At 54.6% G+C, this 22,386-nt stretch overlaps 2 protein-coding genes across 2 annotated transcripts in view; both read left to right on the top strand.

Annotated features, from left to right (window-relative positions):
* The window catches only part of WNK3 (WNK lysine deficient protein kinase 3), a 51,092-nt gene extending 42,354 nt beyond the window's left edge, over positions 1–8,738 (top strand). Inside the window, exons 23-24 of the mRNA XM_032778888.2 lie at positions 4,034–4,233; positions 4,551–8,738. Coding sequence (XP_032634779.1) covers positions 4,034–4,233; positions 4,551–4,880 — 530 coding nt within the window. The 3' untranslated portion in view covers positions 4,881–8,738. The remainder of the gene's footprint in view (positions 1–4,033; positions 4,234–4,550) is intronic.
* Positions 8,739–10,177: 1,439 nt separating this feature from the next.
* FAM120C (family with sequence similarity 120 member C) overlaps positions 10,178–22,386 on the top strand; it is a 21,500-nt gene continuing 9,291 nt past the window's right edge. The window contains exons 1-3 of the mRNA XM_075071295.1: positions 10,178–11,450; positions 13,632–13,878; positions 17,370–17,452. Coding sequence (XP_074927396.1) covers positions 10,344–11,450; positions 13,632–13,878; positions 17,370–17,452 — 1,437 coding nt within the window. The 5' untranslated portion in view covers positions 10,178–10,343. The remainder of the gene's footprint in view (positions 11,451–13,631; positions 13,879–17,369; positions 17,453–22,386) is intronic.

Genomic DNA, 22,386 nt, shown 5'->3' with positions numbered 1-22,386 from the left:
TCGCTTACGCAGCAGAGTGCTGTGCACGACCACACCGCCTCCTGTTGCTTCAGGGATCCAGGCCCGCTGCCTGCTATCAGAGCTGACACCCGGGTGAGCCCAGCCCAGTATCTCTGTGCATCAGGGAAGATAGGCACCTTAGCCGGCTTCCCATGCGGCAGCCCAGGAGGGAGGCAGCTCGGAGCTAAGGATTAAGCGCAGATTAGATTTGGGGCCTGGTTTCTGTTCTCAGATCTCTAGAGAGTCTCGCCCCACCCTGTGCCTTGGTTTCCTTTGGTTGTAGACTAGTGTGCCCCTTTGTCAAGACCGTCGAGAATACACATGGAAAGCGCTTGCTGTGAGACCCGCTAGGTGCTCTGGGTTTGCCTGATCGGAGGGCCAGTTGGCTGTCTGTCCGATTATCCTTTTTTTCTAGGCCCCTCTTGGTCTTCATCTGCTTCTTCCTGGCCAATTTGTTCGTTATAACCACTTCTCAAGCGACCATTGTGTCAGGCTCGGGGGCATCTGCTGCCCCTCCACCCGTGTACTGTATCCTCTCGCCTGCCCTGCCTTAGGGGGCCGCTGCAGGCTGCTAGGCGCAAGCCCAGGCGGGCACATGGCATGATGTGGTCTGGCCCTGCCAGCCTGGGGGGTTGCCGCCCGGCACGGCCTGGGAATCCACCAGCGCCGAGCCCGAGCATACATTTAATGTGGGGCTGGCGCAATTGTTGAGCATGGGCCTCCCAGACCCTTGCCGGTTGCAGCGAACTTGATCGCCTTAGCGCTGGGTGCTGTACGTGTCTATTAGGATGTTATACATGGTACCTACTCTGGGCCCCAGCCACAGCCCAGAGACACCCACCGTGCGGGCGCATTGCTACAGTTGTCTATAGGAGTATTCCGGTACTCCTGGCGCACCCAGCCACAGCCATAACCCCACCCGTGCCGGGCGCTGTACGTTCTATTAGGTGTATTACACGGTACCTCTGCGCGCCCCAGCCATGCCAGGACCCACACCCGCGGTGCTGTACAGTTTTAGTTATGTACGTCTGCCTCTAGGCGCCCAGCCCAGACATAACCCCACCGTGCGGTGCCCGTACAGGTTATTAGGTGTTATTACGGTACCTCAGGCGCCCAGCCATGTGCCAGACCACCGAGTGCGGGCGGTTTACAGATGCTCTATATAGGGTATTACGGATACTCCTAGGCGCCCCAGCCATGGCCATGGACCCACCCGTGAGGCCGTCTGTCCAGTGCCTGATTCGAGTGTATTACCGGTACCTCTAGGTGCCCCAGCCCATGGCCCAGGAGCCCCCATGCCGGTGCGCTGTCGGTCTTTGGTGTATCCCGGTCCTCCCTGGGCACCAGCCATGGCCCAGGACCCCACCTTGCCGGGCGCTGTACAGTGTCTATTAGGTGTATTACGGTACCTCCTAGGCGCCCCAGCCACAGACCATAACCCCACCATATCGGGTGCTGTACAGTGTCTATTAGGTGTATTACGGTACCTCCTAGGCACCCCAGCCATGGCCCAGGACCCCACCACGCCGGGCGCTGTACAGTGTCTATTAGGTGTAATACGGTACCTCCTAGGCACCCCAGCCATGGCCCAGGACCCCACCGTGCCAGGCGCTGTACAGTGTCTATTAGGTGTATTACGGTACCTCCTAGGCGCCCCAGCCATGGCCCAGGACTCCACCACACCAGGTGCTGTACAGTGTCTATTAGGTGTATTACGGTACCTCCTGGGCGCCCCAGTCATGGCCCAGGACCCCACCACGCCGGGTGCTGTACAATGTCTATTAGGTGTAATACGGTACCTCCTAGGCACCCCAGCCATGGCCCAGGACCCCACCACGCCGGACGCTGTACAGTGTCTATTAGGTGTATTATGGTACCTCCTAGGTGCCCCAGCCATGGCCCAGGACCCCACCGTGCGCTGTACAGTGTCTATTAGGCGTATTACGGTACCTCCTGGAGTGACAATCCCTGCTGTGCAGAGCTTCCCTCTGAGCGCTTGGGACCTGCTATTGGATGGGAATGTGAGGGCTGGATGGAGAGATGGATGAAGGGGTGTAGGGGGGATGGATGTAGGGGTGTGTGGGAGGATGGAAGGGGTGTGTGGGGTGGGGGGGATGGATGATGGGAGGATGAAAGGGGTGGAAAGGAGGGGTCTCCATGGCCCTGTTGTGGGTGTCCACAGATCATTCAGGGACCTGCTATTGGATGGGAATGTGAGGGCTGGATGGAGAGATGGATGAAGGGGTGTAGGGGGGATGGATGAAGGGGTGTGTGGGAGGATGGAAGGGGTGGGGGGGATGGATGAAGGGGTGTGTGGGAGGATGAAAGGGGTGTGTGGGATGGATGGGGCGGTGGAAGGGTGTGTGTGGAGGGAGGGATGGGGAAGAAGGAGGGGGGTGGATACAGAGGTGTGTGGGGATGGAGAGAGGGAGGGTGGTGTACAGGAACGGAAGGACAGACAGAGGGGTGCCGATGGGAATGGACAGGCAAAGGAGTTTGGATGTGGACGGATGAACAGAGGAGTGCCGATGTGGGCGGGGGGGCAGACAGACAGAGGGGCACGGGTGGGGATGTGGACGGACGGAGGAGTGCCGATGTGGGGGGGCGGACGGACAGAGGGGCGCGGGTGGGGATGTGGACGGACGGAGGAGTGCCGATGTGGGGGGGCGGATGGACAGAGGGGCGTGGGTGGGGATGTGGACTGACGGAGGAGTGCCGATGTGGGGGGGTGGACGGACAGAGGGGCGCGGGTGGGGATGTGGATGGACGGAGCAGTGCTGATGTGGGGGGGTGTATCATAAGCATCTTTCCCAAATCTGGACCTTAGCGTCCAAAAATCTGTGTGCCTAGCATGAACCCTTCTAAGCTTAATTACCAGCTTAGCTTTGATCTCGCTGCCACCATCCAAAAATTCCAGAGTTTTGGCCCCCTCTGGTCTCCGCCAAACTTCCCTGGAGGGACCCAAGACTCAGGACTCTGGTCTCACATCACAAAGGGATCTAACCCACATTCCCTCCCTCTCCCCACCCAGACTTTCCTCTCTGGCTACCTGGGGTGACTGATGCAATCTCTTTACATCACAGTATACAAGAAGCATGTCTTCCTCTATTTCCACAAACGACAAACCCCAAATACAAGGAACGAAATGATTCTCTCTCTTTCCTCCCCACCAATTCCCTAGGTGCTGCAGAGCTTCACGCCTCCGTAGATCTAACACAAAAAAGAATTCCCCTTCCCCTCGTTCTGTAGCCTTACCCAGAAGTAGAAAAATCAAAACAAGTCTTAAACAAGAAACTTTATATACAAAAAAGAAAGAAAAAGACATTCAATATTCTCTTATCAAGATGAACAATAATACAAGGATCAATTGCTTAAAGAAAAAAATGATAAACAGTCTGATTCAAAAATAGTATCAATTGGAGTTTCCAGCAAGCTAGCACACAGGTAAATCACCCAAAGCCAACCACATAAAAGCCTATCTTGTTTTTCTACCTGTACTGTACACGTTGGAAGAACAGAAAGATTAGAAATAGAAAGAAGCTTCTCATAGCTGAGAGACAGACAAAAGACTCAGAGTCCAAAAATTCCCTCCCTGACTTTGAAAAATCCAGTTTCCTGATTGGTCCTCTGGTCAGGTGTTTGGTTCCCTTGGTTAACCCTTTACAGGTAAAAGAAACATTAACCCTTAGCTATCTATTTATGACAGGGCGGACAGACAGAGGGGCGCGGGTGGGAATCTGGATGGACGGAGCTGTGTCGATGTGGGGGTACGGACAGATGGACGGAGTGGTGCCGACGGGGACGGACGGACGGGTGGATACCAGCTCACCCCCCTGCCCTGCCTCACTTTCCCACCCTGCAGGACAGGGGCTGGCCCCCGTCTCCAGGAAGCGTGTGGGCCACGTACTTGGCTAATTCCCCCTGGGAAGGGGGCCCGTGGGCGCACTGTGGGGTCACTACTGTGGCCAGCAGGGGGAGCCGTGTGTGCCCCACCCCTGCCCCCCTAACCCCTCTCTGCCCCTCTCCCCGACAGAGCAGCTGTGCGGCGGCCATGCTGCCTCCTGCCAGCAGTCCCCGGCCAGCAAGAAGGGGATGTTCACCGACGACCTGCACAAGCTGGTGGACGACTGGACTAAGGAGGCGGTCGGGAACGCCCTCCTGAAACCCAGCCTGAACCAGCTCAAACAGAGCCAGCACCGGCTGGACGGGGACAGCTGGAGCAGAGCCTGTGAGGTGGGGGGGCTGGGGGCCAGGATGCCTGGGTTCTGTCCTCGGCGCAGGGAGGGGAGGGGGGCTGGCGGTTAGAGCAGGGGGGCTGGGAGCCAGGACTCCTGACTTCTCTCTCCAGCTCTAGGAGGGCAGTGAGGGCTCGTGGTTAGAGCAGGGGGGCTGGAGCTCGGTCTCTGGTTCAGGGAGGGGAGTGAGGCCTAGTGCTTAGAGGGGGGCGGCTGGGTCCTGGCCTCCTGGGTTCCCTCTCTGGCGCTGTGAGGGGGGCGGGGGCGGAATTTGCTAACCCACCTGACTGCTCTCTCTCCCCCTCCCCCTCGTAGAACACGTCAGCGTCCGTGGGCTACAGCTCCACCTGGATTTCCTCCCTCTCCCAGATCCGCGGGACTGTGCCGGCCTCCTTGCCCCCCGGACTGGCCCTCCCGGCTTTCCCCAGCGTCCTGCCACCCTATGGAGTGCCCCACGTCTGCCAGTACAATGCCATGGCAGGGGCGGCTTACCCAATGCAGTGGGTGGGCGTTTCGGGGATGACTCAGCAGTCGGTGGTTGTCCCCTCCCCACCTGTCGGACCCTTCCAGCCAGGGGGCAGCATGCTGGGATTCTCGGCCTCCCCGGTCCCTAACCCAGCTACCATCCCGCCTGGTCCCAAATGAAGCCTGAGCAGGCAGCTGGAGGCAGAACTCCCTCGTCGTGGCCTGCAAACCATGTGGAGACACCCAGTCTGCCAGCAGAGGCGATTTGGCTCGGGCGCAGTTCCTATCCTCCCGGAATACTTGATTTGATTTGAATTTTTTAACCAGCTTTGGAGAGTTCGGCTCCTGCATCTCATGCCCCCGAGATGTGATGGTTTCAGAAAGAAACCTCCATTTCCCCCCTCTGGCGGAGAAGCTGCCTGCATCTTTTCAGTGGCAGACGTCATGGTGGGGAGGAGTTTCTGATCTGGTTCTTAAGTTAGTTGATGGAAAAAGTGCTCCTAGAACCCACGGCGGTTTGAGCCGCGGCCGGGAAGTTTTGATCAGTGCAGCTCGCTTCTGCCGAGTTCTAAAGACCTTCCGAGCCTGAGCCAGGAGGGTTGGGGACCGAGAAGTGGTTTCCTAGATCTCGCTGGGTCAGGAATTCAGGGCAGCTCTGTGCAAAGCCAGCCGCTATTTCCTTGTTCCTCACACGCACGCTGATTTGGGCAGCTGAGAGATGCTTGGGGAGTTGTGTGTTTCCCGTTGAAACGAGTTCTGGTTTAGTTATTTTTGCAGAGTGGGAGGAGTTGCTGGGAGGGGGCTATTTTAAATCTCTTCCGATCTCAGTCACCCATGTGGGACACACATTTGGGGGTGCAAAATTAGACACGGCAACAGGGCGGTGCGCACCTCGGTGCTGTAGGGAATTTGGGACCAAACACCGTGAATTGGGCCCTACCCAACCCCTGTGCTTTTGCAGCCGCCCTCGTTTGGAAAAGCCTGCCTTTCGGAAGCACCAGCTTCCAATGTTTTTCTGTCTTAGGCACATTTGAAAATATTGCCTCAAGTCCTATTTTCGAAAGGGACTTTTCCAGATTTTCAAAGGTTGAAAGAGTTCAGCGGCTTAACTCATTGATTTCAGTCAAATTTAGCTGCCTAACTTGCTTTGTTACTGTGCCGGTAGCTGGCTGTTTGCATCTCTACACTCCTAAATACCTTTGAAAATCAGCTCCTACGTCTCTTTTGAAAATGGCACTTCGGAAAATTTCATCCCACGTCGTCCCGGCTTTGCTCTAATAGCTCATATCTGACCCCTCTTGGGCTCCGAAACCTTAAACCCAGCAACCTGAACAAAATTGGGGTCCCGCACACACTCGACTTCACTTCATGATTTGGAGAACGTTCAAAACCGCTCACCTTCAGTGGGTCTGTTTCTTTTTACTGTTCTTACCCTTTGCACCCTGCCTCCGAGGCCTGGGGTTGTAGCCCTGCATGTCCCGACTGCAGCCCTGCCGTGGCTATGCTAGGAGGGAGGTTTCACAGTAAGAGACTAGTTGAGGCTCATGTGAAGTGCAGCACATCCTGTTTCTCCCTCTCACCGGCGCCCAGCTTGGCTTCAATTCCTTGTCGTCTTTGCGAGGATTTTAGCACGTGGGGTTGGGTGAGGTTTGTGGTAGGAACAGGGACTTGCCAAAATGCATCCCGACGTCCCTCGGCGTTGCTGTCTCGTGGCCTTTCTGCGTCCTGAGTTTCAAACAGACATTTCTTTGCCAGCTGGCTTTCGAGTCCCTTGGATCTTCCAAGGCTGGGCCCTTTGTCAGATAGGAACTTCCCAGGTGTGCCAAATGCTTCTGCTCCACCCTGAAGCCCTGCTTAGAGCAGGATTAGAAGCAGTGCAAATGCAGCCCCATTCGATGCTGCCCCCCACCCCGTCTGCCTGCAGCCACTTGCATTGCCTGAGCTCTGCTGTCTCCTAGGATTTGGGTCACAGTTTTCCTGGGAGGGGCCACGCATCCGAGGGTGACTTGACACCAGTTTTTTATTGTGAACACGTGCAGAAAACACACCCACATGCAAAAAGCGAGTGGAGTTTGTGAAGACCTGAGAACAGAGTTTCTCATCTCACTGGGTTTAAGACGTTTCAGTTGTTTCTAGGCTGGTTGTGTTCACTCCGTTAAAAACCAGGCTCAAATGGCGCAGGCACTTGGACTGTGAAATCAGGTTTCGTTTTCCCCTTGGAGGAGAATGAGAGGCGCTTGGCCTTAGCTTTCTCCTTTCCCCAAAGCACAGATCTGTGAAACAGCTGTTGGTTTTCCGTTGGGAGGGGAAATCAAGGGCTTGTCTGCTCTTTAAGGCTGCAGCAGGAGGGATTTTCCCTTGACCCAGGCCTAAGACTGAATTAGCTCTGGGACCTGATTGGAATTGCTACCAAAACTGGACAGAAATGCGAGCGCTGTGCAGGTCGAGTGAAAGCACAGCTTAGCGTGCGCCTGTTGGTACTTGCGCCTGTTCCCTGGTAGGAAGAGGAGGGGTGGGACTGGGCTTCTATCTGTAACTGACACAGCTAGAGTGTTAGAACATCACGTGTGGAGGATGCTTTTGGCTTTGACCCTGCTAATTTCTGAGTGCTCTGGCCCTGATCCAGCAAAGCACAGGTTGAAGTGTGTGAGTAATCAGGGACAGGGACAATTAATTGGGAAGACAAACCCTTAGTGACACTGGGAATCTAGCTTTGACTCAGGAAGGTTTTAAACAGCAGCAGGCGAGGGTGTCCCAGATCAGGCCCAACAGCAGAAATGACTGCAGTTAGAGCGGGAAACACCTGTGCCTGTATGGCCCAGTCCCTTGTGTCTGTTTCCTAGGGCAAACGACAGTCCTTGAAAGGCTGCAGTCCCGCCAGACGTATCCTCCCTGTCACAAAGTGTCTGAGCAGCACACTAGGCGTAGACGCTGTGACTCTGATAACAAACCAAACCACGCCCCCACCCCCCAAAAGAGTCAGTGGCAGCGCTCGGTCTGTATTTAACGGTTCCTGTCTTTGTTTGCTGTAACGTAACGAGGAGCTCGCCGGGTCTCACGGAGCATTTTTAGTTTCTGTCCAGCATGAAGGATTTGAAGGTGATAAACAAATGTGAATTTTTTTTTAGAGAGAGACTTTTTTTATTTTCCTGCTGTGACTCTTTCAGGTGGAAGTCCACCGGGGTCGTCCTCCACTGTAACGAATGTATCATTTTAATACAGGCTGGTTTGGGAGACTGTCTGCTGAACCTGGCGCTTTTTACGTTTGCTCTTGGCTTTATCTACCTCATTATTTTTTTTAGTGCCGTTTGAATCCAGCCTCCAATTTCCTGCTGTTGCTTTATTTCCACCCTTTGTGTTATGGATTCAAAGTGACAGTTGATCTTCCGTTTTCTAAGTTAATTATTTGTGTATTCGCTCTCTTGAGTGGCTAATCTCCCCCCCCCTTGAATTCAGCTGGATGAACGAAACTATGGTTTAGACCGGTGGTCTCCAACCTTTTCGTCCAGCGGGTGCCAGACGAAGGACCGTGGTGGTGGTGGAGCACCCGCTGAAATGCTGCCGAAGTTCTGCGGCGTTTCTGCGGCATTTTGGTGGATGCTTGACCATCGGCCAGGACGTGGGCGCATTTAGATGCGTGCCCGCGGGCACCGCGTTGGGGACCCCTGCTTTAGACAGTGCACAGTTGACCTGGGATCTTTGGTGAAGCATGTGAAAGCTGGAGCGCCGATCTGCCTTTCAGTAGCAACAATTTTGAAAGCTTGTTTTGTCGACAGAAGCATCCCTCATGAATTATTTGTCCCCCCAATTAAGCCATCACAATAAGCCAAGCCGCTGGCATTGTTCTGTGGGGCGTGATTCTTAACGTCCCTTTAAGGTGTTATATTTAAAAGTCGTTAAAATGATGCATTCTGGGCTGTTTCGTTTCTGAAACCCAGCAGTCTGTCTGTCCTTCATTTTACACGTTCTTACTCTGTAAAGGTGAAATGTTTGGTGAAAACTGTTAATCTGAAATACATTTGGATTTTTGTTTTTTAATATTTTGTTTCTTTTTGGTGTTTATAAATCTCCAATTCATCCCAGCAGCAGGCGGGAGTGTGTGGGTTGGTGGAGCGGGAGGGAGGGGATACAGGGAAAACATTCTCCACTTCCTGCGCACACCCTCTCTCCTGACCAAGGTGAACAGACCTGAGGGCTGTAGTGTGAGCTTCAGCACATGGGAAAATAATCCGCCAAGCTCACGGACTTGAGCTGAGCCGGGCAGGACTCATTTGTAACGTGGATGCAGCTCATTGTGAAGCACGGGGGAAGCCCCATCCCTCCAGCTTCGCTACGGGGCCAAGCGTTGAGCTGGTGCAGAGCGGCCTTGTGAGGCCAGCCTGAGGCGCCCAAATCGAGACTCATGCTTTCCCAGAGAGGATTCTGGGTAACATCAATAAGGCCCCTCGCCCTGTCCCGAGAGAGGATTCTGGGTAACGTCAGTGAGCCTCCTCCCCCTGTTCCCAGAGAGGATTCTGGGTAACGTCAATGAAGCCCCTCGCCCTGTTCCCAGAGAAGATTCTGGGTAATGCCAGTGACCCCCCCCTTGCACTGTCCTGAGAGAGGATTCCGGGTAACATCAATGAGCCCCCTTGCCCTGTTCCCAGAGAGGATTCTGGGTAACGTCAATGAGCCCCCTTGCCCTGTCCCAGAGAGGATTCTGGGTAATGTCAATGAAGCCCCTCCCCCTGTTCCCAGAGAGGATTCTGGGTAACATCAATGAACCCCTTGCCCTGTCCCCAGAGAGGATTCTGGGTAACATTAACGAGGCCCCTCCCGCTGTTCCCAGAGAAGATTCTGGGTAATATCCCTTTCCCGCAGCACTGTGGGTAAAGAGGTTACTGTGAACTGTAGGCGACTTGGGTGGGGATGCTAGTGGACTACAACTCCCAGCATTCCCAATGGCTAGAAAGCAGGTGGGCAAAGGTCACTGAGGCCAGCAACGGCCGTTCGGACTACACCTCCTATGAGGCTTTGCAATGGACAAGATGGCGTTCTGAGAGTCGCACTACAACTCCCATGATCGCTTGGGAGAGACGCGGCATCCGGCAAGATGGCGCCGTTGGGCTCACGGTAGCCTGGAAGCCGGGCACTACAACTCCCATGAGGCCATACGCTGCCTTGCTCGATGCACCGGACACCATGGCGGAGAAAGGGTGGAAGGGGGCCTCGCTCGGGCTGCCGGGAATCGTAGTCCGAGCCCTTCCGCGCCCTCAGTGCTAACGGGGCTCCCGTAAGGAAAGGACTACAACTCCCATGAGCCCGCTCGAAGGCGACCCGGACAACATGGCCGGAGGGCGCCGCTCTTCCCGCAGGGCCTGTCGGGACTTTTAGTCCCGACCCCTCCGGCCCGTCGATGGGTTCTAACGGGCGCACCCCGAGGGAGCAAACTACAACTCCCGACGTGCCCCGCGGCCCGGCGGGGGGAGGGGCTGCCAGGGAGGCGGAGAAGGAGAAGAAAGCTACAACATGGCGGCCACGGCCGCCCCAAAGCGCTGGGCGCTGTGAGGGGGGGCGGGGAGGAGCCCAGGAGCCAACCCCCGGCTAGGGGAGTGGGGGTGTCTCGCCCCTCCTCGCCCTGACCCCGAAGTGGGGCCCACCGTGATGGGGGTCCAGGGCTTCCAGGAGTTCGTGGAGAAGCGCTGCCCGGGCGCCGTGGTGCCCGTCGACCTGCTCAAGCTGGCCCGGGCGGCGGGGGTGCGCGGGGGGCCCCCCTACTGTGGCCTGGCTGGCTACCTCCAGCCACTGCCTGGGCCCTACCCCCCGCCTCTCGTGGCCCACTCCCAGCATGCTCCGGGGCTGGCATCGGTAGCTCACTCCCAGCATGCTCCGGGGCTGGCGGCCCACTCCCAGCATGCTCCGGGGCTGGCGTCGGTAGCTCACTCCCAGCATGCTCCGGGGCTGGCGGCCCACTCCCAGCATGCTCCGGGGCTGGCGTCGGTAGCTCACTCCCAGCATGCTCCGGGGCTGGCGGCCCACTCCCAGCATGCTCCGGGGCTGGCGTCGGTAGCTCACTCCCAGCATGCTCCGGGGCTGGCGGCCCACTCCCAGCATGCTCCGGGGCTGGCGTCGGTAGCTCACTCCCAGCATGCTCCGGGGCTGGCGGCCCACTCCCAGCATGCTCCGGGGCTGGCGTCGGTAGCTCACTCCCAGCATGCTCCGGGGCTGGCGGCCCACTCCCAGCATGCTCCGGGGCTGGCGTCGGTAGCTCACTCCCAGCATGCTCCGGGGCTGGCGACGGTGGTGGCTCACTCCCAGCATGCTCCGGGGCTGGCGTCAGTAACTCACTCCCAGCATGCTCCGGGGCTGGCGACGGTGGCGGCTCACTCCCAGCATGCTCCGGGGCTGGCAACGGCCTGCCCGGCCCGGCTGCTGGTGGACGCAGACTCGGCCCTGCAGCGGCTATATGGCGGCTACCAGACGGACTGGGTGTGTGGTGGCCAGTGGAATGCCATGGTGGGCTACCTGGCGGCCCTGTCCCAGGCCTGCCTCTACCAGGGCGGGCTGGAGCTCGTGATCATCTTCAACGGCGGGCTGGGCAAGGAGCGGCTGCCCGAGTGGGGCCGCAAGGCCCAGGCCGAGCGGCAGACGGCCCAGCTCATCGCCGGCCACGTGGGCAACAAGGGCACCCCGCCCCCCCGCGCCTGGTTCCTGCCCCCTGCCTGCTTGGAGCACTGCGTCCGCCTGGCCATGATCCGCTTCCGGGTCAAGGTAGGAGAGGGCGGCTGTGAGCCTGCCCTCCATGGCTGTTCACCCCACGCCGCCACCTGGCGCCCTATGACTGTGCCTACCTGAGTCTGCCCCCTTCCCTTCCACCTATGGCTCCTTCCCCCTACATGAGCCCCACTTCTTGCGGTCTGAGCTGTGACCCTAACTCCTTCTGTCTCCTTCTGCTGCACTTCATCGTTCTCTTTCGTCTCCTCTCCCAACCGGCTGGGCTGCCTGGCTCTGTGATTGTTCCCCAGAGGTGGCTGCATCCCAGCACCAGGCGAGCCCTCCCTATGTGGCGTTGTGTGCGGCTGTTCCCCAGCTGCCCCGCCCCAGAGGTGGCTGCATCTCAGTGCTGGGAGACTCATATTCATTGTGTCTGTTGGATTTCTCTCTCCGTCATCAACAGTGGTTCTCTTTTGCCCTTTAATGTGGGCTCCTGGTACCCGAGTGCTGGATAGGAAGGGTACTTATGGAGCTAGCTCCATCGTCTGCCCTTGAACTGTAGGTGTTAGGGGAACGCTCTGTGTCAGACAAAGTGGAGAAATAGGACGGGGGGTCATGGGGGAGAAGCAGCTGAACGGGAGTTCCCAGTGCGACGCCATGGCCGAAAGGGCTAAGGCCATCCTGGGGTGTATAAACCGGGGACTCTCGAGTGGGAGCAGAGAGGTGATTTCATCCTGGATTCGGCCCTGGTGCGGGATCCCACATCCAGTTCTGGTGTCTGGAATTGCAGGAGGCTGTTGATCAGTTGAAGAAGGGCCGGAGAAGAGCCAGGAGAACAATTTAAAGAGTTAGAAAACTGGCCCGCGAGAGACGCCAGGAGCATGATCTATTGAGCTCCACAAAGGGAAGGTGAAGGGGTGATGTGATCTCAGCCTCTAAGTGGCTCCAGAGGGACCAAACGTTTACTAACGGGCTCGCCAGTCTCGCAGTGGAAGCTTGAACACAAGCTAGTGGCTGGAAATTGAAGCTAAACAAATCCAGCGTGGAAATCAGGTGTCGATTTTGAACGGGGAGCTGTTTTGAACATTTCCTGAGGGACGTGTGGATTCTCCATTGAACTCAAGGATGTCCCATGAACTGTGTTTAAATGTGTGTAGGTTGGAGAGTGTCTCTGAGAGATGTGAGATGGCTAGCGCCCAGGAGCAGTGCCTGCATGTTGGCAGCGTGGGGCTGGGGGGAGGGATAGGTCAGTGGTTTGAGCATTGGCCTGCTAAACCCAGGGTTGTGAGTTCAATCCTTGAGGGGGCCACTTAGGGATCTGGGGCAAAAATTGGTCCTGCTAGTGAAGCCAGGGGGCTGGACTCAATGACCTTTCAAGATCCCTTCCAGTTCTAGGAGATTGGTATATCTCTAATTATTACCTTTAATGAAAGGGAGGGAAGGAGCAGCCAGCAGGAGGGTTGTGGAATTGTGCCAGGGTCGCAATGAAAGGGAGGTGGGGTTGGCGGGGACAATCAAGTGATGGTGACACTTCGAGGACAGGCAGCCGGAGCAGTTCTGGGTGGAGCGACTTGTCCCATGCCCGAGTATAGCTCTGCCTCCAGATAAGGGCCGTGATCCACTCCCATGCTTCAGGGCTTTGCCAGCTGAGGTCAGGAAGGAAGGTTCCATCTCTCTCCAGTGCAGAATTGTTGTTTCTCTGCCCTCCTCGGCAGCATCAGGGACCAGCTGCAGCTAGAGGCATTGTGGGCTAGCAAGCTAGAGCCTCCGTCTAGCCCCCTGGTCGCCCAATGTGGGGTTGGCCTGATTAACTCTGCCTCTGCCCTTTATGATGGCTGGTACTGAGTCCCCGGGCCCTCAGCCAGAACCACGGGTTGCGCTGACGGGGGGGAGACAGAAACCCAGCAAAGAGCTGCCGGCTTCCTCCACTTGTTTCTCCAAGCCCAGAGATGGCGGCTGCCAATTGCACCCCACAGTGCGCTGTGGTGTTCTCTCCTTCCTTCCTCTGTGGGGGGCTGTCCCCCACTCTTCCCCACTATACAGGGCCCTCCGTTCCCTCTCTACAGCGGGGGGCCTTGTGTGTGCCTCATTCCCTCCTCCCTCTATACCAGGGCCCTCCATTTCTCCCTTCCCTATACCTGGACCCCCTATACCCACTCTGGTAGGGGGCTTTGTGTGGGGCCGATTCCTTCCCTTGTCTCACTACTGTCGAGTGTGACCGTCTTCTCCCACCCGCAGGTCTTCCAGAGCCTGGAGGACCATCACCTGGAGGTGGTGTCCTTCTTCCGGGAGCGTGGCTTCCATGGGCTGCTGGCCCATGACTCAGAGTTCGCCCTGGCCAGCCTGCCCTGCTACTTCAGCGCCCATGCCCTGAAGCTGAGCTGGAACGGCAAGAGCCTCACAACCAATCAGTTCCTCATGCACCAGGTGGCCAAGCAGCTGGGACTGAAGGTCTCCAGCTTCCCCATCTTCGCCGCCCTGCTGGGTAGGAACAGTCAGGGCAAACAGCTGGCACACAGAGCGCGGGGGGGGGCAGCAGGGACACCCCCTGGGCTCAGCCCCTCTAGCTGGGGGGACGGACTTGCAGGTCCCTCTGGGAGGGGGAGTCTGTGGCACTGGCTAAGCTGCGCTCTGGGGAGTCTGGGAAGAAGCCCTGTTCCTCCCAACTCGGGGAGCCACCCACCACCCCACTGCCGTGGAGAGATGGCTCGAGCGACTGGTGGCGTGACAGACAGGCAGCCGCGGCGGTGGTTGCTCTAGCTGGGTCTCTGTGGCTGTGGGGGAGGTGCTCTGGGGTTGGGGAGCACACAAGGGGCTGGGGGACAGCTCTGGGCAGGGTCTCTGTGCTCTTTGGTGGACATCTGGTGGGGTGGGGGTTTGGGGACTCTCTAGGCAGCATCTCTATAGTGAAGTACCACATGGAGGAATGTTGGGGGTCGCTCTAGGGAGGGACTCTATTGTCAGGAAGCCTGTACAGGGGACTGGAGACCACCCTCTAGGCAAGCGCTCTATGGTCAGGGAGCACATGAGGGGAGTTGGGAACTACTTTTCTAGGCAGGGCCTTTGCTGACCAGTCTAGCCAGGAATTCTATGGCTGAAACACATTGGGGAGGAGGGGCTAGTCTCTGGTCAGGGTCCCCATGGTCAGGGAGGACATGAGGGGCTCAGGATCACTCTAGGTGGGGTCTCTCTGATCGGGGAGGACAAGAGGTGCTGGGGACCACTCTAGGCAGGGTCTCTATGGTCAGGGAGGACATAAGAGGCTGAGGACCACTCTAGGAAGTGTCTCTATGGTCAGAGAGGACATGGACTAAGGATCACTCTAGGCAGGATCTCTATGGTCAGGGTGGACATGAAGGACTGGGAATCACTCTAGGCAGGATCTCTATGGTCAGGGAGGACATGAGAGGCTGAGGACCACTCTAGGAAGCATCTGTATGGTCAGGGAGGACATGGGCTAAGGATCACTCTAGGCAGGGTCTCTATGGTCAGGGAGGACATGAGCTAAAGACCACTCTAGGCAGGGTCTCATAGACTCATAGACTTTAAGGTCAGAAGGGACCAATATGATCATCTAGTCTGACCTCCTGCACAAAGCAGGCCACAGAGCCCTACCCATCCACTTCTATAACAAACCCCTAACCTATGTCTGAGTTATGGAAGTCTTCAAATTGTGGTTTGAAGACCTCAAGCTGCAGAGAATCCACAAGAAAGTGACCCATGCCCCACGCTGCAGAGGAAGGCGAAAAACCTCCAGGGCCTCTGCCAATCTGCCCCAGAGGAAAATTCCTTCCCAACCCCAAATATGGCGATCAGCTAAACCCTGAGTATGTGGGCAAGACTCACCAGCCAGCACTCAGGAAAGAATTCTCTGCAGTAACTCAGATCCCACCCCATCTAACATCCCATCACAGACCACTGGGCATACTTACCTGCTGATAATCAAAGATCAGTTGTCAAAATCAAAATTAGGCTATCCCATCATACCATCCCTTCCATAAACTTATCAAGCTTAGTCTTAAGCCAGATATGTCTCTTTGCCCCCACTACTCCCCTTGGAAGGCTGTTCCAGAACTTCACTCCTCTAATGGTTAGAAACCTTCGTCTAATTTCAAGTCTAAACTTCCTAGTGTCCAGTTTATACCATTTGTTCTTGTGTCCACATTGGTACTAAGCTTAAATAATTCCTCTCCCTCCCTAATATTAATCCCTCTGATATATTTATAAAGAGCAATCATATCCCCCCTCAACCTTCTTTTGGTTAGGCTAAACAAGCCAAGCTCTTTGAGTCTCCTTTCATAAGACAGGTTTTCCATTCCTCGATCATCCTAGTAGCCCTTCTCTGTACCTGTTCCAGTTTGAATTCATCCTTCTTAAACATGGGAGACCAGAACTGCACACAGTATATTCCAGATGAGGTCTCACCAGTGCCTTATATAACGGTACTAACACCTCCTTATCTTTGCTGGAAAATACCTCGCCTGATGCATCCTAAAACCGCATTAGCTTTTTTTTAACGGCCATATCACATTGGCGGCTCATAGTCATCTGTGATCAACCAATACTCCAAGGTCCTTCTCCTCCTCTGTTACTTCAACTGATGTGTCCCAATTTATAAACTAAAATTCTTGTTATTAATCCCTAAATTCATGACCTTGCACTTTTCACTATTAAATTTCATCCTTTTTTACTATTACTCCAGTTTACAAGGTCATCCAGATCTTCCTGTATGGATATCCCGGTCCTTCTCTGTGTTAGCAATACCCCCAGCTTCGTGTTCATCCGCAAAAACTTTATTAGCACCATTCCCACTTTTTGTGCCAAGGTCAGTAATAAAAAAGATTTAAATAGATTGGTCCCAAAACCGATCCCTGCAGGAACTCCACTAGTAACCTCCTTCCAGCCTGGACAGTTCACCTTTTCAGTACGGGACCCGTTTGTAGTCTCCCCTTTAACCAGTTCCTTATCCACCTTTTCAGTTTTCATATTTGATCCCCCATCTTTCTCCAATGTAACTAATATTCCCCATGCCTGGGAACCGTATCAAAATGCCTTACTGAAATTTGAGGTAAATTAGAATCCACTGCCATGTCCTTTTGTCTAAAAAATAATCTGTCACCTTCTCGAAGAAGGAGATCAGGTTGGTTTGGCACGATCTACCTCTAGTAAAACCATGTTGTAATTTGTCCCAATTACCATTGACCTCAATGTCCTTTACTACTTTCTCCTTCAAATTATTTTCCAAGACCTCACATACTGCAGATGTCAAACTAACAGGCCTATAGTTACTCGGGTCTCTGTGGTCAGGGAGGACGAGAGGGGCTAGGGACCACTCTAGGCAGGGTCTCTATGGTCAGGGAGGACATGAGGGGCTGGGGATCACTCTAGGCAGGGTCTCTATGGTCAGGGAGGACATGAGGGGCTGGGGATCACTCTAGGCAGGGTCTCTATGGTCAGGGTGGACGTGAGGGGCTGGGGGTCACTCTAGGCAGGGTCTCTATGGTCAGGGAGGAGGTGACAGGCTGGGGGTCACTCTAGGCAGGGTCTCTATGGTCAGGGAGGAGGTGAGGGGCTGGGGGTCACTCTAGGCACGGTCTCTATGGTCAGGGAGGACGTGAGGGGCTGAGGACCACTCTAGGAAGCGTCTCTATGGTCAGGGAGGACATGAGCTGAGGGTCTCTGTGATCAGGGAATGGACTGTGTGGGGGGCTGGATTTGCATGAAGAAAGGGGATGATGCAAATGGGATCCTGAGAGAAAGAGGGGGTGCATTTATGCAAATGACAGTGCCTAGTAATCAAATATTCAAATCAGGGCTGCCTCATTTGCATAAAAGTTCCTGCTATCTGGCCTGATTCCTCTTCCAATCAGAAGACTCTGTGACCGCCCCCCTCTTTCCTCTTTGAGGGTGGGGTAGGGGCACCGAATGCCTTTGGGGCACAGTAACCAGGAACCGCGTTATTCCTGCCTCCCCCAGGTAATCACATCCTCCCGGACGAGGACCTGGCTGCTTTCCACTGGAGCCTGCTGGGGCCAGACCACCCGCTGGCATCGCTCAAGGTAGACTCCTGTCCCCTGGCACTGCCCCACAGCAGCCTGGTAGGGCTGGGATGGGATTGGCCTTGTGGACAGGCATTGTGGGTCGGAGCAGAGGGGACTGAGAGCCAGGATTCCTGGCCCTAGGAAGGGAGTGGGGTCTAGTGGTTAGAGTGGGGGGGACTGGGAGCCACTCTAGGAAAGACTCAATGGTCGGGGAGCCCACGGGGGACCGGGGACTCCCTGGGCAGGTCTCTATGGTCGGGGAGCACACGGGGGACCGGGGACTCCCTGGGCAGGTCTCTATGGTCGGGGATCACACGGGGGACCGGGGACTCCCTGGGCAGGTCTCTATGGTTGGGGAGCACACAGGGGGCCAGGGACTCCCTGGGCAGGTGTCAAGGTTTTTTCCCCACTCTGAACCTTAGAGTACAGATGTGGGGGACGTGCATGGACCCTTCTAAGCTTAATTACTAGCTTAGAACTAAGACTTAGCTCGGGAGAGACACTGCCACCACCCACAGAATTTACAGTGTCTGGGCACACTTTCTGTCCCCCCAAAACTTAGTCCACTCCCTGGTTGCCTAGAGACGCTTCCCGCAACTTCCCTGGTGGAGCACAGAGTCCCAGAGACCCCTTTGGAAATCTTAAAACAGGGAAGAGAAAATCATCAGTTCTTAAAAAAGAAAGCTTTTAATTAAAAGAAAGAAAGATAAATCACTCTGTAAAATCAGGACGGAAAATGCGTTACAGGGAAATCAAGTCGGAACAACCGCCCCCGAGCACGGGTAGTTTCAAGTTAAACAGTCAAACAGACATAAAAATCCTCCAGGCAAAAGGAAACATTTACAAGTTAAAAATACAACATAGGGGAGAACTAAACACGCCCCTTGGCCTGGCTTAATTACTTACAAGTTTGGAAACATGAGAGACTGAGTTACAAAAAGATAATGGGAGAGCCTGGTATGAGTGTCCCGGTCCCTCTCAGTCCCGAGAGCCAGAAACAACACCACCGGACAGGAAAAAGCAACAAACAAAGACTATCCCTCCACCGGAGGATTTGAAAGTATCTTGTCCCACCTGGCCTCTGGTCGAGGGTGTCAGCCGGTTACTGGCTTCTTAACCCTTTATATTGGGTTAAAGAGAGACTAGATCTTAATTATCTGTTTATGACGGCCCCCGCAAATCTCAGACAGTGAACCACAGATGGCAGTGATTTCTTCCTAGAATTTTGAATAAACAGATTAATAAAACCACATGCCACGCATTTACATAATTATAGTGATATGTAAATTACAAGATTTAATTTTCAACATTTTCAAAAGGACAATTTTAACCAGTTGTTCTGGAGAGGCTTTCCAAGGAGGAAGTCATCAGCTAACTTTGTTAGAAGCTCCTGAAATGTGATTCCAAATCAAAATCTTGGAGAGACTAAACTCCATCGAAGCAGGTGTTGTATTGTTTCTTGGCTCGTATGAGAGCACTTAGCGCAGCATGGTCGGTCGGTAACTGGGAAATGCCGTTACCCCGAACATATGGGTGTAGCTTTTCCAGGTGTAGCACAAATGGCGTAGCAATTCTTTTTCACTGATTGACCAGTGTTATTCCCTCTCAGGGCCAGTTTACTTGGGAATGAGAAAAGGGACACGACAGGATGAGAAATCTTAGATCTGGTCCTTCCTGCATAGAAACTGCTCGCCACACCATCTCAGATGCATCTGTGGGGTTAACTAGAAGGTTTGTCAAAGTTGGGGGAGTCCTTAGCACAGCGGTCAGACCATGAGTGTCCGGCCATTAAGCTGGGTAAAGGCTCTGACAGCGCAGACAGTCCACTAACTGCATTCGGCTGGGATTTTTTGGTCAGGTCTGTTATGGGGCAGCGGTTTTGACTGTGAGTGTGTAGCAAATCTCCCTTAATACCTGCCAAGCGCTAAGAAGGATTGGAACCCTGTTCCGCCTTTGACCTTGGAAGGCGCACTTTTGGATAGCAGCCACCTGGCCTGTAGCGCGATTAGGTTCCTTGACCTACCTGGATGTCCCAGGTAAGTCACACTGGCTGTTTTGGCTTAATTTGACACTTATTTCTAGCCTTAACAGTTAAGTCCCTGCCTGCTGGATCTCTCAAAGACTTTGTCCAGGGTGTTCTAGGTGTTCGGCCCATGAATCAGAAAAAATGCCACACATTGAGGTAGGCGAACTGACATAATTTCTTCCAATCCTGCTAGGAGACCGATCCACAAGTCCTTTGGAAGAGGGTGGTGGGTGCTTTTGCAGCCTCAAAAGGAAGCATATTAAATTACATACACCCTGATGGTGATGAGAGGCCTGGACCTTTGTTTGGCGGGTGGTCATGTAGGGCGGTACTAGGTGTCAGTACCGTTGTTAAGGTCTATTGAGAGATGAACTGGGCACGTCCAATTTCTCGCAGTAGCTCAATTGGGCGTGGCATTGATGGTTGTTGGACGGGAGTCAGCATTATAGCTACAGTAGTTATGGCGAGAGAAGTGTATTTCCCATCTGGTTTGGGTACCCCAGAACCACTGGAGATGCCCATGCACTGTTAGAAGGGGGGCGGATATACCCATCTGTAGCACTCTTCTGGATCGCGCGGCGGTTCTAGTAGGCCACTTGGGCATTGGAAGGAGACACCCCGGTAGGATGTGAAGGTTCTAATTGGGTGAGCATTACCTGTGTCAATAGAGTGGTATGCCCCCGATTCCATATTCTGTCCTGGGGTTGGCTGAGAAGGCTGGGGCGAAAGCTAGTGCACAGCTCCTTGATCAGAGTTGCCCGCTCGCAAGAAGTCCAGGGTTGTGGAGAGGTTCACCTCGGTCCATGCCAACCATCACTGTTTTCCTTCATTGGTAGACCAACTCAGGCCATCTCAAAGCGTCATCGGGTCTCCCATGAAGCTGTAAACTGACAAACCTTTTACTTCTCTGGAATAAAAGGCGTTTCTAGAGAATTAACATGGTCATGCTTTAGGCTTTAGGGTTGAGGTGGGAGGAATTGCCTAGTGAGACTAGTTAAACAGCTCTAGGCCCCTCTTGGAGACCGTGAATGGCCCTTCCCAATGCTTTCCACTTATGGCCCTGTTGCGCCTTCGAAGACCATAACCTGGTCCGCTACTATTGAAAGGACGCTCTCAATAGTATGTCTATCGCGGATACAGGCCTTTTGCTCTCCCTGAAGCATCCTTTAGGTGTTCTTTAGGCAAGGGCTAAAGATGTCGGAGGTGTTTTTGTAGGTTGCTATACTAAAGTCTCAGAATGTTTAGTTCTGAGGGAAGGCGTAAACCTCCCATTCGGCACAACCAACTGTAACGGCCCCCTTAAACCTCGTGGAGCCGTAACAAGTCGGATGGGAGAAACCAAACCTGGATGTGGTACAAGCCCTGTAGCAAAAAGCAACTCGCTGCAGAACACTAGGTCCCCATCATTGGAGTGTTCATTTACGATTTACGGATCATAGGAGCCCCCAAAGTCATTAAATCCTTTTCCACCAGCCATTGGATTTGATGGGTGGTAACGGGTGGCAACCAAGTATATCACCCCATGAGCTTCCCACAGATATTTTAATGGTCACTGCAGAAAAAATTAGTGGTCTCGAATCTGTAAGGTGTGTCGGAGGGCCAACCTACACACTGGCGAAAGATGTCTGGCTAAGGCCTGGCACACCGTTTTGGGAGCCCTGGGTTGCTTAGAGCTGACTGCTTCGGCCCTCCAGGTAGCAAAAGTCCATGAGAGTCAGTACGTACTAGCTTTTCCCTCCGGGGGTCCTTTTTGGGAAGGACCCAGAATATCCAGCGCTACTCTGCTGAAATGGGAGCGCGCTCAGTATGGGGAGGAGGCTGGAGAGAGAGGCTATAGACCTGGTCTTGGGGGCCTTTTCCCCATCGTTCAGACCTCCAAAACCGGCATAATTAGTAACGGGTCCTTAGCCCATTCCCTCCAGTGAGAGACTTCCGGCCTGGTCCCTTTGGTTCTATTCAACCTCAGAATGCCCACTGGGATGCAATCATGGGAATAAGCTCGAGAGCTTTATCCGGTAACTTAGTTGCGAGACTACACCAACTGTCTTGTTGAGGATGCGGCAGTACATTACCTGGTGTCCAGCGAGAAAGAGTCTGGCGCGTTGTATATAAGGATCCTATGTCTACACAACCGCCGGGCATCAGTTAAAGAGCTGAGAGGCAAGTGGGGTGCTCCGTTGCTGCTGCCCCAAGCTCTGAATGGGCTGTCATCTGCTTCCTGCTGCTCCGCCTGGAACTGTTCCCTTGAGGCTGGAGACACCAGTTCCTCCTTTAGACTATGGAGGTTGGGGCTGGTCCTCTGGAGAGCGATGTAGAGGTGATGGGGTTGTTTTCGTTGATTGTGAAACCACTTATCCGTTTGGTGCATATGCGAGGATTTCAGGTCTGCTGAGCTCTTGGGATGGTTGTCTGCTGTTCTGTCAGCAGGCCTGCGGTGCCTTCTGAGCGTTGGAGTTGTAGTAGGTTTGCAAGCGCTGGCGTCAGTCCTGGCACGGGTTTCTGGTGGCTGGTTGCCTTTTCAGTTCCGGGTTTTGGACTGGAATGCAGCTTATGGGTGTTGCACTCGTTGGTAGGAGTCTGGGTTCCACCACCTACTGTCTGGGTCTCTGGTTAACACAGATCAGCGGCCCCTGGTGGAGGGGAGGCTCAGGAACAGAGATGGATGTGGAAGCTTGCTTGGCCTGGCTGCGGAGTGACCATTCCACCCCGTTGCCACCTTCACATTGTTGGCCAAGTCCTTCGCCGAGTAGCATGGGGATGGGGTAATTGTCATAGACGGCAAAAGTCCACATTCCTGACCAGCCGGCTGTACTGGGACAAGCAGTGCCTTGTCAGCATTTACAGATTTTGACAGAATTGGTGAATTGTCACTTGGAATCGGTTGGTGTGAGTTGTGATGTAATGAAGCTGCACTCAGGTGGGGTTT

This window comes from Chelonoidis abingdonii, chromosome 11 (genome assembly GCF_003597395.2).
Source record: "Chelonoidis abingdonii isolate Lonesome George chromosome 11, CheloAbing_2.0, whole genome shotgun sequence".
NCBI classification, from domain to species: Eukaryota; Metazoa; Chordata; order Testudines; family Testudinidae; genus Chelonoidis; species Chelonoidis abingdonii.
Note: the sequence above shows the minus strand (reverse complement) of the source record. Positions and strands in the feature narration are given on the sequence as shown.